We start from the raw sequence: 14,105 nt of genomic DNA on the forward strand, positions 1-14,105 counted from the left end.
CTAACACGCTCAAAATTTTTGTCTAAAGCAGTTTCTCCGTTCCATTTGAACCACGCAGTATATTTACCTGTGTTCTTTCTAAGCCACATTCATTTCCAGAGAAGCAGAGTCTCCATTCATTAGATGTCAAGTGATGCCTAGCCATCTATCTAGACAGGACTAAACTGTTTCATGCTTCACTTTATTTGTGTCATATGCAGATAGTTTGAAGGGTCAAGCAGTCTCTTCACAGACACTCTAAATGGATAACATCCTGTATCAAGACTGCATATGCGATAACTTCGGCTCAGCCTCCTCAGCAGCGGCGAGCTCATTCTACAAGAGTGCAAGCAATATCAATAGCTTTCCTCAATGATGTCTCAATATTGGACACTTGCAGGGCTGCTACATGGTCGTCCACACATACGTTTACTAATCATTATGCCATTATAGCATCTTCCAGAGCAGATGCAAGTTTTGGTAGGGTGGTCCTGCAATCCTTGTATAGGCAGACTCTGAGCCCCTCCTCCTGGGGTGGGTACTGATTGTGAGTCACCTAAGTGGAATACACAGCTGCATCTACTTGAAGAAGAAGAAATGGCTGTGGTTCTTTGAGATGTGGTTTCTTTGTGAAACTGTGGTTCTTTGAGATGTGATGCCAAAGTATTTTCCATGGCCCACCCTCCTTCCCCTCTGCACTGGAGTCTAGTCTCTGGGTGTTTGCTGCGAAGGAACTGAAAGGGAAAGAGCTACGTCACGAGGTGCAAGCGCTGAACTCTATATGTACTGCTAGGCAAAATGCTCCAGCTCTGACATGCTGAGGCGCACACACCTAAGTGGAATGCATATCTGCATCACATCTCAAAGAACCATAGTTACAGTGAGTATCCATTTCTTTTACCTGTTCTTGCAGCAAAAAAAGGCCATATAACCTTAGAAGGTTTAGGAATTGGATCCATTTTATTGATCACATGTTATGCAGATGTTTAGCATCTTTCCACTATGACAGCAGTATGGGTATACTTACAAATTAATCTTTTATTTTTTTAAATGGAAGTACACTTCCACTTATTCTTACTGTTGCCCATATAGCACTCTGCACCTCCCACCCAAACAATTTGATCTTATTTGGCATACAGAGCTTTTTCTTTCTCCGGGTTGCTTGCATATGAGTCAGTTCTTATACTACTGTTTGGCTAGCTGACAGGATTCACATATGTGATTGTGTACCTCAAATTTGCAGTTCAGTTAGTTCAAGGAGATATTCTATCTGCCTTCATTCTTTGCACTGAAGCTGAAAGCTCTATTTCTGTCCAGCTTTTTAAAGTTTAAAGTTTAACTAGCTTAATAATGGAACAAATAAGTTCAGTGTATTGGACTGCTGTTCTAGCTTTATATAAAGTCAAATGGGAAATAGAAATGGCAGTTTTTAAAATTAGGTTTATTGTATAATCCCTCTCTTTGTCTGCCTTTACTACCCACTTTTTAACATCTCTTTTTGGCAAGAGCCATTAAAATTAATCAAGAGTAACATACAACAGTCAAGAAGCTATTTTTTAAGTCAGGATGTACTCTGGATATTTCAAGGGGTTTCATGTACCCAAGGAATGAGTTTTATTGTGAGATAACTAAAATGGGTACTTCTGGTCAATTTCAAAACCAGTGTAACTCCATTAAAGTAAATGGAGTTAAGAGTAAATTCGGCCTTTTAATTATAATTAAAATATTGTACCATTATTACCTTCCCACTTTACAATAAAAAAAATTGGTTTTGGAGCTTCTTTCTAGGAAGCAGGCGTATTTAGTACACCTGAGTGTACTAAATACACCAAAATTACCATTTCAGCACCATAAAAGGAAAATATATATTTTAAAAGGATGACAAATTGGAAAAAAACACACTTTAACAGGATCTTGATAATGAAAGAATTCCTTCTAAAGTCAAAAGACACTGAAGGTATTTTATTTGTAAAATTCTTGAACATATCCGTATTGGAAAAACTTCTATCAGACTCACATTACATTTTGCTGATACAGCTATTCAAGTTGGCTCCAGGTGCCTTTAATAAATAAAAAAAAAAAAAAAAAAAAAAAGAGAGAGAAGGTCATGCAATCCTGCTGCTTTTCCCTCCTCTGGAGTCATACCTAACCCTGCCATCAATCTGCACACACAGCTTGCATTGCAGGATGACGGCAATCTCAGGATATACGTGTTGTCACGGTCAATTTTGTGACATCAAAATTGAAAATGATTGAAAATCTGGAAATGATGGTTACAAATTGAATAATATGACTTCATGTGAGAAATAAAGAACGGGAACTCATAAATTGTAAAAACAAAGGCTGTTTTTCCATCATCTGTCCATCCCCAGCTAAAAGTTTAGGAAGAGAAGTCAGAAAATGAGGGAGGGGGTGTTTTGCCTGTCACACGCACAGTGAGTGGTATGCAAATTGTCCATTGAAGCAAATGAGTAATACTCAAGGCAGAAGAGGGCCAATGGTAAGCAGAAGTGTACCTATTATAACCTATCTCAAAGTTTTCCACTGGGTATCAGTGATTCTTAGTAATTCTGTTTCTGTTTATTCCACACCTGAATTCATTCTTCTGGGTATGGTTTTGTATTCATCTCCACAGAAATAATTATCGTTAACAAAGAATTATGGCTATAGGTGGAGAATAAATAGCAGGAGCAAATGATTCGTTAAAAATAAAGTCTGTCTTCATGCAAATATCCTCACGGGTAGAACATAAAAGAGGAGGTATAATATAAGAGGAGGAGGAGGAGGGATAGAACTGACTTTAAATACAATAGCCAAGATTTTCAAAAATTGGTGGCTCAAATTTAGGCTTCTGTGTCCTTATTTAGATACCTCATTAAATGGCCTAATTTTCAGAAGGGCTAAGTGCACAGCCACTCCCACAGATGAACAATTTACTTGCATTAAAAGAACTTTCTACATTAGATAAAGTGAAATTACGACACTAATGCTGTTTAAGGACCCAATCCTGCATCGTGATAGTCCTAATAGTGGAGGGCATTCAGAATGTCAAGGCTCGGATGCCAGCAGCTAGAAAAAATTCCAAGAAATGTCATAATTGGAAGTATTACAGCTTTAATGGAAAATAGTGTCTTCAGTTTTGTCAGAACTACCAGAAATGTTCTGTGTGCAAATATATACACTAATGGCAAGGCATAAAAATACTGCCCAGAGGAGAATTCTCATAGCTCAGTTCAGCCACCTGGCTGATTCAGTGAAACACTTCTCAAAAAAAGAACAGGAGTACTTGTGGCACTTTAGAGACTAAAAAATTTATTAGAGCATAAGCTTTCGTGGGCTACAGCCCACTTCTTCGCATGCATATAGAGTGGAATATATATTGAGGAGGTATATATACACACATACAGAGAGCATGAACAGAGTCTTACCAACTCTGAGAGGCCAATTAAGTAAGAGAGGAAAAAAAAAAACTTTTGAAGTGATAATCAAGCTAGCTCAGTACAGACAGTTTGATAAGAAGTGAAACACTTCTGTGTTTCAATGCACCAGCCTGAAAAGAAAGGTGATCTATTTCACATGGAAGTTATTTGCCCTCATGAAAAATCCAGATGTTTGATATTGGCTCAGACTTACAAACTCTTTGGGACAACTTCAGGTCTGTTTAGTACTATACCTGTGTGATCACCTGTTGACCAGTGAGTACATTTGCAGTTTCTTTTGGAGCAGCATGTGAATAATCAAACTGATATGGTTCATTGGTGTGACACTGCATGCAAACACAGGAAGCCCATTTTAAAACGCCCCAGTCAGTTTTCCTCTTCGGTAGATATATGGGGGGTAGCGGTGTTTGTTTGTTTTGTTTATTTAATTTATTTTGCTTTTTAGTACTCGCGAGAGCCTGGCTTCCAACACTTCAAGTATTGTTGAAAGTAACAGACGTCAGAACCCAGCCCTGAGTCCTGCACATGGTGGCGCAGGTCCAATGTTCAACTTTCGAGCAAGTGCAGACCCTCCAACAAGTGAAGCTGAAAAACTGCAGAAACCTGCTAACTGCCTACAAGCTTCTGTTACTAGTGTTTGATAGTCATTCTGCCTCAGCTCTTCTGTCTCATCCTATACAGCAAAGTTTACGACACTGGGACTGATGTTTACATCTTTGGAAAAACGAGCATCTCATCCACAGTTTTGGTGTTTACTTAAACTGTGCTGCTATGTAGGGACAACAAAGAAATCTTTATTTCAAGGTATTGCTTTTCACATTTGCAGCTCTGTAGCAACAGAATAGCAGTAGGGATAATATGTACACCTTAGCTTCACTTAATTGTAACTGAGCACATATATGAAAGTCTAGACACTGTAAGTGTAATCTGCATTTTCAATGTCCATGCAGTTGCCAACTCCATTTAAAAATGCCACAGATGTGTGATGCCCCCTGTGAGTGGTTAAACTCGGCCACAGAGTTGATCCTTTTATTTCAGAAATTGAGCCACCACTAAAAATAAACAGCTCGGTCACCTTGAGGAAAAAGAAAGCCAAACATGACTAGTAAAGACCTCAGCTCTATCTGTGAATTATTTATATATCAGTCATTTTCACTGTGAGTTTTCATGACACGATTTTGCAAGAATCTATAAAAGCAAGTCAAAAGAGGTCATGTTTTAAGTATGTGGGGTGGGTAAAGGGGAATTGCTGTATTTTATTTTTTTGTTTCAAAAGTATATGAGATGCTTGTCTAAAACTTACTACGTTAACCTTCCATAATTGCAAACAGAGTTGTAGGCCTTTGAATTCAGGTGAAAGGAGGGGAAGTCTAACTATGGTTGAGGCAAAGCAAATAGTGACAGAAAAGGCGTAACAGGTTTTTTTAGTATAAATCAAATATTTAAGGAAGGTGATCTCATTGGTGTGGCACGTCTGATATTCCAACGTGCTGTTAATGTGAGAATCAGAATAACAAATTTGTTTGAACAAAAGAGAAGTTCTTTGTGATACAAATGACAAGCATGGCCTGAAGAGTTGATTTCTTTCTAATGGAAGGACATAATTCTATTTTATATAGCTTTTAAGTAGAGTGCCTAAATTAGGCTGTTGAAAATAGCGTGCATTGTAGTGGTTATCAAAGGAGACATTTAGAGAAGTATAAACTTCAGGCCTTTTAGTCAATGGGCGTTATTTACAATTCAGCATTTTATGGACATGAATAGCTTTTAAAATTACATATGATTTGAAATTAAATGTGTTCATATGGTTGGTCGAGAAATCCTAATTCTGCAGGTGTGGTGTATCTTATTTGTACTCCCTTAAATTGTTATTCCAAAGTAATTTATGCTAAATTGATTACTCCAGAGTAATTCTTACAGATAGGCAAACTCCACTAGTAATTTTTAGGTATAAAGGGCCAAATTCTGCTCTGTTACATATGCAAACATATACTGCAGCAAACTGTCTCCAAAAGTTCCCACATTTGCTATTTTATCAGAACTGGAAGAAAAATGAAAACATTAAGAAGAATGTTCAGCAACGTAAATACTTACATTGCCTTTTATTGGTACCCAGGTGTTACACCCAACAGTACATATTAAAAACCAACATTTTCTTAAGTTTCTGGTGACATGTATAACTTGTATAAACCATTTGAGCTTCACTCATGTTCTGTATTGCCATCAGAATTCTTTAGTAAAGATACAGCTGTATATTACACAGTTGAATATAGCTTACATACTTATGAAATGGCTTTATAACTCTGGACACAATTGGTTTCTGATTCTGTCAGTATATCATATAGAACCTATTTCTATAATGCACACATCTAACTGTTTTTCTTATTTTTATGTATAAATTCCATTTCATCAGAGCAATAAGACCTTTCAGTGCACATAAGGGAAATTATTGTGCTTCTTGGTTGGTTAAAGTCACTTGGCCCTTAGCCTCCTGCCTTATCATGCCTTCCAAGCCATGCTATCATGACCCAATAATACTTTGCCTGTCCCATCTTATTGCTTAAATATGTAACTTCAGGATTGCTTATTACATGCAGACTCGAGTCTTTTTTGTGAGGCGTCATTATATATGATACAGTGGCTGACTGTGATTTTTGTTTCTGAGATATGCTCTGATGTTAGTAGTATGTATCAATTCAGTAAATAAAAATGTTTGAACAATATCTTAACTTATAGCTGATTATCTGAAAGTACAAATTGCAGTATTAAAATGTGAACAGCAAAGACAAACTTTACCTTTTTGGGGAAAACATTTTCTTTGTTATAAACTTACTAAAATTTATACAGGTAGTTGACTGTACAGAAGACCTCTTTGCAGAGAAATATCATAGTATCTACTTAAAAACTGTATGGTATGTGATTTCTGAAAGTTCCCATAGACCAGCGGACAACATAAAATGTCATATTAATGTTAACATGGCATACTACCTGTATTAATGTGATTCTCAGAATATGGAATGTAAACAGATGTTTCAAATAGAAACATTCTGATCTAGAATTCTTTTAAAAAAAAATCAACAAGGGAATATAAAGAAATTCCGTCGTGAGGTTCTGGTAACAAAACCACGGGAGTGGAGCTTGAGTCCTTCAATGAAATTATAGCCTTGTATTACGTGGTTGCTTATCTGTCATTCTTCTTACAATTTAAAGGTTTACAGAATTAGTTTGAATCTCTGTGTTGTGTCAACTTTAAAGGGTCAACACAAATCTGTCGGCATTTTGCACACTTTAATATGTATTATTATAATACAACGTTACTTGTATGGTAATTTTTTTTACATATATAACTACCTCCATGAATTTGATGAAATGCAGCAACATTAAAAAAAGTGTTTTGTAAAAAGCAAGGTTAAAAAAATTCTGAATCATTAGGTCATGGTGTTCTCTTGTGTGTCAGTGCTTGCATACAAAGTCATTATGTTTTCATTGCCATGATTTCCTTTTACTCTATTAAATTGGGCTTTCCGTTTAATAATTTGAGATTTTGACGAGGCCACATAATTTTGTTAATGGTGGACGGAAGCCTAATAACTTCCATTGTCTCGCCATTATTGCTAAAGTTTTTACCTGGTAGAAAGTCAAAATGATCATTAAAGCAACGCAGACTAGTCTCTAAGGTGCCACAAGGACTCTGCGTTGCTTTTACTGATACAGATTAACAGGGCTACCCCTCTGAAAATGATAGTTGTAATTTAGCAGATCATTAACACCTACAGTATATGAAATATGATTGGCAGTTTGGAGTTTAACAGAAGACACACCAGGTATTTTTTTTGCCAACCTTCAAACACTTTGGGCCCTATTCTGCCTTCACTTATGCCAACATATCAAATCAGAACTTCTCTTGGAATGGCAGGAGCTATGTGCTATCCAGCTCTCATTTAAATGATGCGCACTTCATTTTCTAAATCCCATGCATCTCAGATGCTTGCTTCCATTGAAATTAATTATAAAACTTTAATTGACTTTATTGAGATTTGTATCAGGGTCCCTAAGTAAGATGTATACAGAGGTGCCCATCCTGCAAAGAACCTGGGCAGACTTCCAATAAAAAGGGGGTTAGCTGTAGAGTAATAGCCAATTACAAGTTGCCTTTTTTTAAAATTAGGAAATTTTCAAAAACCAAGGAAAATAAGTGGAAGATGCCCCTTAGCAGCTCTAATTTATGTTCAAAACCTGAATTTATTCAAGCATACAGAATACCAATACCATTATTCAGATGTAAATTAACATACAATCACTAGATGAGCCAATTTTGCTGTGTAAGTATTTTAATTAAAAAAAAGAGAGAGAGTAGTACCCATTTGACTCCACAGAGCAATGTAAACACCCACATGGTAGAAAGTAAGGCTAGGTCTACACTACCCTCCTGAATCGGCGGGTAGAAATCGATCTCTCGGGGATCTAATTATCGCATCTCGTCGGGACGTGACAATCGATCCCCGAATCGACGCTCTTAGTCCACCAGCGGAGGTGGGAGTAAGCACCGTCGACGGGGAGTTGCGGAGGTCGATTTTGCCGCCGTCCTCACAGTGGGATAAGTCGGCTCCTATAGGTTGAATTCATCTACGCTATTCGCGTAGCTGAATTTGCGTATCTTAAATCGACCCCCCCCCCCCCCGTAGTGAAGACCTGCCCTCATTCTCACCCCCATTCAAACAGTAAAATCTATTTGAAAACAAAGTTTTTGATGAAAACCTCAACCTTATTGCTGGTGATGGTAGTTTATTTTTTGAAAAAGTAAGATCATAAACAGTATTTGGAGCCCATCATAAACTGATAATATTTTCCACTTATATTTCATGCCTTTTACCTGAGGATCTCAAAGCGCTTCGCAAACCATTAATTAAGCATCACAAGCTTGTGAGGTAGGGAAATTTCATTATCCCTATTTTACTCACTGACTTATTGAAACACAGAAAGGTTAAGTGACATGTCCAAGATCACACAGAGTCAACAACGTGATTATCAGATTCTTTATTTCATTTGAGTCATGACAATAGGTTTAATGTTTTAATATTTAACCAAAGTGCTTAATGTTTACACTATAACGATATTCTTCTGAGGTGTTACAGTTCTTAAAGTAGGAGAGAAACTACTTTATAGTCCTGCACTGGACTTCGATATTGAAAGTGCCAAAAATGTTCACATTTCAGCAATAGGGCTGCTGCCAGTAGTGGTTTCAGAAAAGTCAATTTTAACTAAAAACTTGTTTTTCAAATACATTTTACAGGGCTTTCCCCAAGGTGATGCTTCAAATTGCTATACTGAGTAAGTGGAGGGTCTTCTTTTGATCTAGAGTCACACCATAGTTTACAATCCTCTCTGCTCCTCTGAAGAAGACAATATAGTATTAAAGAGAAATGCTGCAATTTTTTACTTAATTCCTTTAAACATATATACTTAAATGTTACCCATAATAACATACATAATTTAATTAGTCTATAGTTTATTAATGCATCAGAATTTCCTTTTTATATACAACATGCCCAACTGGAATTATTGAAGTGCCACTGTTGTGAAAGGAGAATGGGATTATCACCTTTTTTTGGTAGCAGCATTTCAAATTTTTACTTCAGTTACACAGGTGTATATCTGGAATAACTTTACTGATTTACACTGAGATCAGACTCAATCCTTAACTCCATTGAAGCTTTGTTCTAAGCTGAGGGTTTTTGTTTCCCTTCCCTGGGTTAAATATGTAGAAGAGGCAGAAGGCCACTCACACTTGGATTTGAAAATATGACTTTGTTTGAATAAACAGGTGTTTCTCCCATGACTATATATGAAATCTGTAGTGAAATGCACAGTCAGCAAGCCTCCTGCCCCCGCGCCTGGATGCTAATGCACAACCATCTGTTTTGCACAGTGGAAGGTCAAATCTCTGTTCAGTATAATGCACTCATCAAGCTGTACAGTGGATAAGAGCCACCCAAAGGATGCCCATGTGAAAGTATGAAAGGTCTGAACAGGGCTCTTAGAGTAATTGGCACAGATGTTACTTTTATACATAGAGGAGACTTACGTTTAAAGGGATCATAATTCTGCAGGTAACTTTCTGTGGGTGACTGAATGTGACTGTCGCATTAGGTTTAAATGAGTTAATAAATGCAAGTGGGACTTACTGTATGTTAGAAGGGAGTTTTGCAGCCAAGACTGCCTTGTATAAATGTGTTTGCACTGAAAATAAATTTTAAAAATTACTTGGTCTCTGGTTGCTGTAAAGGTCATCCAAGATGGATGTTCTGTTTATATTGTATAGTATTTCATATGAAATAATTACAGTTCATAAAATGTCTTCCCTAATGTTACTGATTTATAACAGCACATTTGTAACATGGTTTTTATTGTGTCAGTGTACCATATTGTAAATGATGATTACTTGTCATGCTTAGTATAATAATTTAAAGGAGAAAAGGACAGGGATTTTTGTAAGTCTATATATTTGAAAGTCCCTCCATATGGTACTGTTGTGTACATGTTGTTTACGTAGTGTTGTGTGAAATATCCATTTTGGATTGTGTTACTTTTTAAGATATTAAATAACATTTGGTTATATGTTTTCAGTGGGTTTTTTTGCACCTTCAAGGGATGTGGAGGACACATATATTCTTGAGTTTCATCCAGTGTTTCTTGCCCGCATTTAGTAAAATGTGCACAACAAATTTGCCATCTCAAAAAACAAAGGTAATTGCAGCTTGATATTTTTATGCATACTGAATGAAATCTCTATGAACATTTCTAGTAATAGAGAAGCAAGGGTGAAAACTAAACGTAAGTATTGGATTTAAAACTCCCAATTTGAATTGGACATACAGGCTAATGCAACTACAATGAACATATTTATAATTGAATTTACAAGAATATAGTTGAGGTGGATCAGACTTCGGTGAAATGCAAAATCCTTTAATGCATTGTAAAATCAATTGGAGACAAATTTCAATTTTCCCTTTTTCTTTTTTTCCCTTTGCCATCTCTGTGGGCCAAAGAAGGTCATGGTACACAGACAGTGGAGAGGAAGAACCACTAGCAAGGTGATTGTTTGGGTGAAGTGCAAATGACACTGTGGATGGAAACAGACTTGACAAATCATAAACAAGATTTACATATGCCATTTTCCTGCCATAACAGGAGAAAGGGTTATGGAGCGATTCTGACCCCAAACGTTTTGGCTTGGCTCTGGAGTGTTGGTTTGACTACCAAAACAACCACCATTTGCCTGATTTAATGTTCACATATGCCCCAAGGTCAGGTATAAAGCATTATGTATTAATGTTTTGGATATCAAGTAAGAGTTTCTATTTGAAATGGGTTCTGGCAGCCATTGTTCCTTGACTTTTCAATTCTCTGTGATTCATACAACTATAATACTACACATACTCTTTTCTATAGTGCCAGAAAAACTGCACCCTTTCACCCATCCATCTGTTCCCTATTGCTTTTCATAATCTCATCCCTAAAAATATTTTGAAACTAGGAAAAGTGGTCATGTTTCAGTAGGGGTTGGCTGACACATTTTAATTAACCTTCATCTAATACTGACCCTTTTTCCAAAAAAGGATATGTAGATATGCCCTACATTGAGCAAGTTTAGAAAAATGCTCTGAGTGGCCTGTAGGCAAAGCATCCTCATTAATCATTCCACCAATCATCAGTCCTACAATCAAGTTCTGGTAGTCCCATCACTGTTACGCAGCAGTAATTTGGGCTCAGTTTTTTTTTTTTTCTCCTCAAATACACCTCCTGGTTTTTCTTTGGTTTGGTTTAGTTTTTGAAGTGTTGGAGGACTTCACAGGATAGCTTTTCACCTCTTAGTCTGTGATTTCACCTGCACATTGTCTAGGAGGAAACCTAGATTATGTTCCCAGGCCCTTTATACACACACCCTAGAACTATATTTGGAAACCCGTGTTTGAACTTGCTTCATACCTGTTCAGGCTGAAGGTTCAGAAATCTGGAGACCTCATGCAAATATCTTCATATTTTAATTTGAATATGTGAATATGCTTTACGAATGTCCCGATTACCAGAACTGTAAACCTGACAAGGATGCAGCATGGAATGAGCTTTAGAAGCAAAGGGATTGCTATGCTCTGCCATCTCCCTAGAGTGGTGTTGAGAGAACTCAGGTGGCAACTTGAGGCTCTGCCGCTGACTGCTGCTCCTGCTGGACTGGATGGAGGGTTGCGGTTCAGTTGTCTTGCTAGCTGCTGGTGCTGGCTGCTGCTTGGCCCGGACTGGAAGAGCCATCTGACAGCTTCCTGCCATTTGATGGGGATGCTCTGGTTAGCCTGAAGCTGGGTGCCTAGCTCTGGCTATTCCTTGCTTGGCTGCCCCTGCCTGTTTGGAGCAGGGGTAGGCAGGGGGTGAGGCAAGTGGAGTGTTGTGGGGATAAAGAGGGTTCTGGCCACCGGCCCCTGGTTACTGCCCACAATGTAGCCAGGCATAGATAGCTCAATGTCACTTTAACTATAGCTCCAAGCCTATGGCCAGAGGTGGGCTGAGAAACTATGTTCTCTTGCTCTTTAATTGGAGCGCTGGACTCTTAAGCGTAGATTTCCTACCTGGAATGGACCTTAGCATGGAGTGTCTCCCTAGCTCTCCATATCAGGAGATTACTCCTGCCTAGGAGCTTAAATGAGGACAGCAACTAAAGACAGCAGACTCTGCTGGCATCTCATCAAGAGACTTGGTCTCTGTCTAAAATTAGTTTCAGTTAAACTGGTTCAGAATCAACTTGCCTGGCCACAGTGGTTTCAACCCAATAACCTTTTTTTAAAAACGTACAGTGTGCCCTTCCTTCTCTCCATGTGTCCCCCTGTATCTGAGTCTCTTTACCCTTTTCAGTGTCTGAGTTTTCCTGCAAACTAATTTTTCTATAATGTATCTCTTCCATTTTCTTCACTCTTCCAAATTGTCTTCTGATTCTGCTTCTCTTTGGCATCTTATTTTCCCCATTAGTATTTTCTCTTATTTATTACTTTTCCTTGACTCTAGATGTTCCCTACTTCCCCCTTTACATTGTTTTTTGTTTGTTTTGTCTTGTTTTTGTTTACCCTCCCTCAAAATCTCATCCTCTTTGTACAAACTTCCTCTTTCTTCAATCCCTTTCTCTTTTTTACTCCTCCTGCTAATTTGAAATAGCTCAGTTGAGGTGAACTGAACAACAGCTTCAGGAGAGGAGCTCCTGCCATTAGGTGTCTTGTGAAATGCTGCTCAGGATTTGTGATTTAAAAAATGTGAAGGTGTCTAAATACCCCCAGCCTTTCATCAGCACTGCCATTTATATCCTCCCCCTCATTTCCCTCACTACCCTTTATTCCTGCAATATGTTCTTCTACCAAACTTCTATGTGTATATTTATAGCTGAGTGAAGATGACTAAAATCCCAGTCTCTGAAGAGCTTTGTGATGTTTATACCACATCGCCTTCCTCTGTGCAATAGGGCAAGCCAGCTAGGGTGACCAGACAGCAAGTGTGAAAAATCAGGATGGGGGGTTGGGGTTAATAGGAGCCTATATAAGAAAAAGACTGAAAAATTGGGACTGTCCTTATAAAATTGGGACATCTGGTCACGCTAAAGCCACCTAGCAGGAAAGTAAGTGGGTTTTGTTTAAGTCCATTTGTGTTTCAAAAATTGCTACCCGGATGCTGGTCTCTTATCAAATTTCCTGAACTATGTTATGGGGAGCTCACAATTCAGACCTACTTTCTTGGTACAACTGATAGCATCAAGGTATAGAAAGTCTTGCAGCAATCTCAATGACCCAGGAGCTTTGGTGATCGGGACCTTCATGCCAAGGTGAATAAGCTTGGGTTGGTATACACTCTTTTCTACATATCTTCCAAATTCTCTGGTGAAATAAAACTCTGCTCTTCGCTTTATACTGTATAGTAGTCAGAACAGCTCCTTCTGACAATGGGACCACCCTTTCCTCTGTGGAGTCTGCTGGACCTACAAACCTGGCAGTTCATTTTCCTCAGTAATTTCAAGGAACTTCACCTAAGTACTTGTTTTTCTTAAATATGGGCCCTTAATTGTTTAGGATTGTCAGAACAACTCATTGGTACTGTGCTGAAGACCATAAGTAAAGTTAAATCAAATTAAAGAATTAAGATCAGAAAGAAACAATGCACTGGGGGAGGTCATATTGTTTTTCTAGGGTTACCATTCGTCCGGATTCCCCCGGACATGTTTGGCTTTTTAAGCTAAAAATAGCGTCCGGGGGGAATTTGTAAATGTCCAGACTTCCCCCCCATGCAGAGCACGCACGGCTAACAGTGCTGCTGGCCGGCCGGTGTCACTTACTTGGGACTCCGACACTCAGCCAGAGAGAGCACGTCCTCCTCCCTCCCTCCCTCCCTGCATCGCAGATCGGCTCCGGCAGTCTGGAGCTCCTCCCCGGCTGCTGCCCAGCGGCTCAGGCAGTTCCTGAGCAAGTTCACCAAGACATTAGGTGAAGAAAGGCCAACAACAAGGAGGCCAGGGGGTCAGAGAAGGGGCAGGGAGGTTCTGGAGGGGGCAGTCAAGAGACGGGGGGGCTGGGAGTTCGGGGGGGGCGTTCCGGGGGGGGGGGTAGGGTTGTGGGCGGGCAGGGGACAGGTGGGGGGTAGGGGCCTGGGGGG

General features: G+C 38.8%; 1 protein-coding gene across 4 annotated transcripts in view; it reads left to right on the plus strand.

Annotated features, from left to right (window-relative positions):
- Nucleotides 1-10,035, plus strand: part of STOX2 (storkhead box 2) — a 108,063-nt gene extending 98,028 nt beyond the window's left edge. For all 4 annotated transcript variants that reach the window (XM_034770779.1, XM_034770781.1, XM_034770782.1 and 1 more), the window contains one exon: nt 3,865-10,035. In XM_034770779.1, the coding sequence (XP_034626670.1) occupies nt 3,865-4,060 (196 nt within the window). In that variant the 3' untranslated portion in view covers nt 4,061-10,035. The remainder of the gene's footprint in view (nt 1-3,864) is intronic.
- The last annotated feature ends 4,070 nt before the right edge of the window (nt 10,036-14,105 follow it).

Source organism: Trachemys scripta, chromosome 5 (genome assembly GCF_013100865.1).
Source record: "Trachemys scripta elegans isolate TJP31775 chromosome 5, CAS_Tse_1.0, whole genome shotgun sequence".
In the NCBI taxonomy this organism is placed as follows: Eukaryota; Metazoa; Chordata; order Testudines; family Emydidae; genus Trachemys; species Trachemys scripta.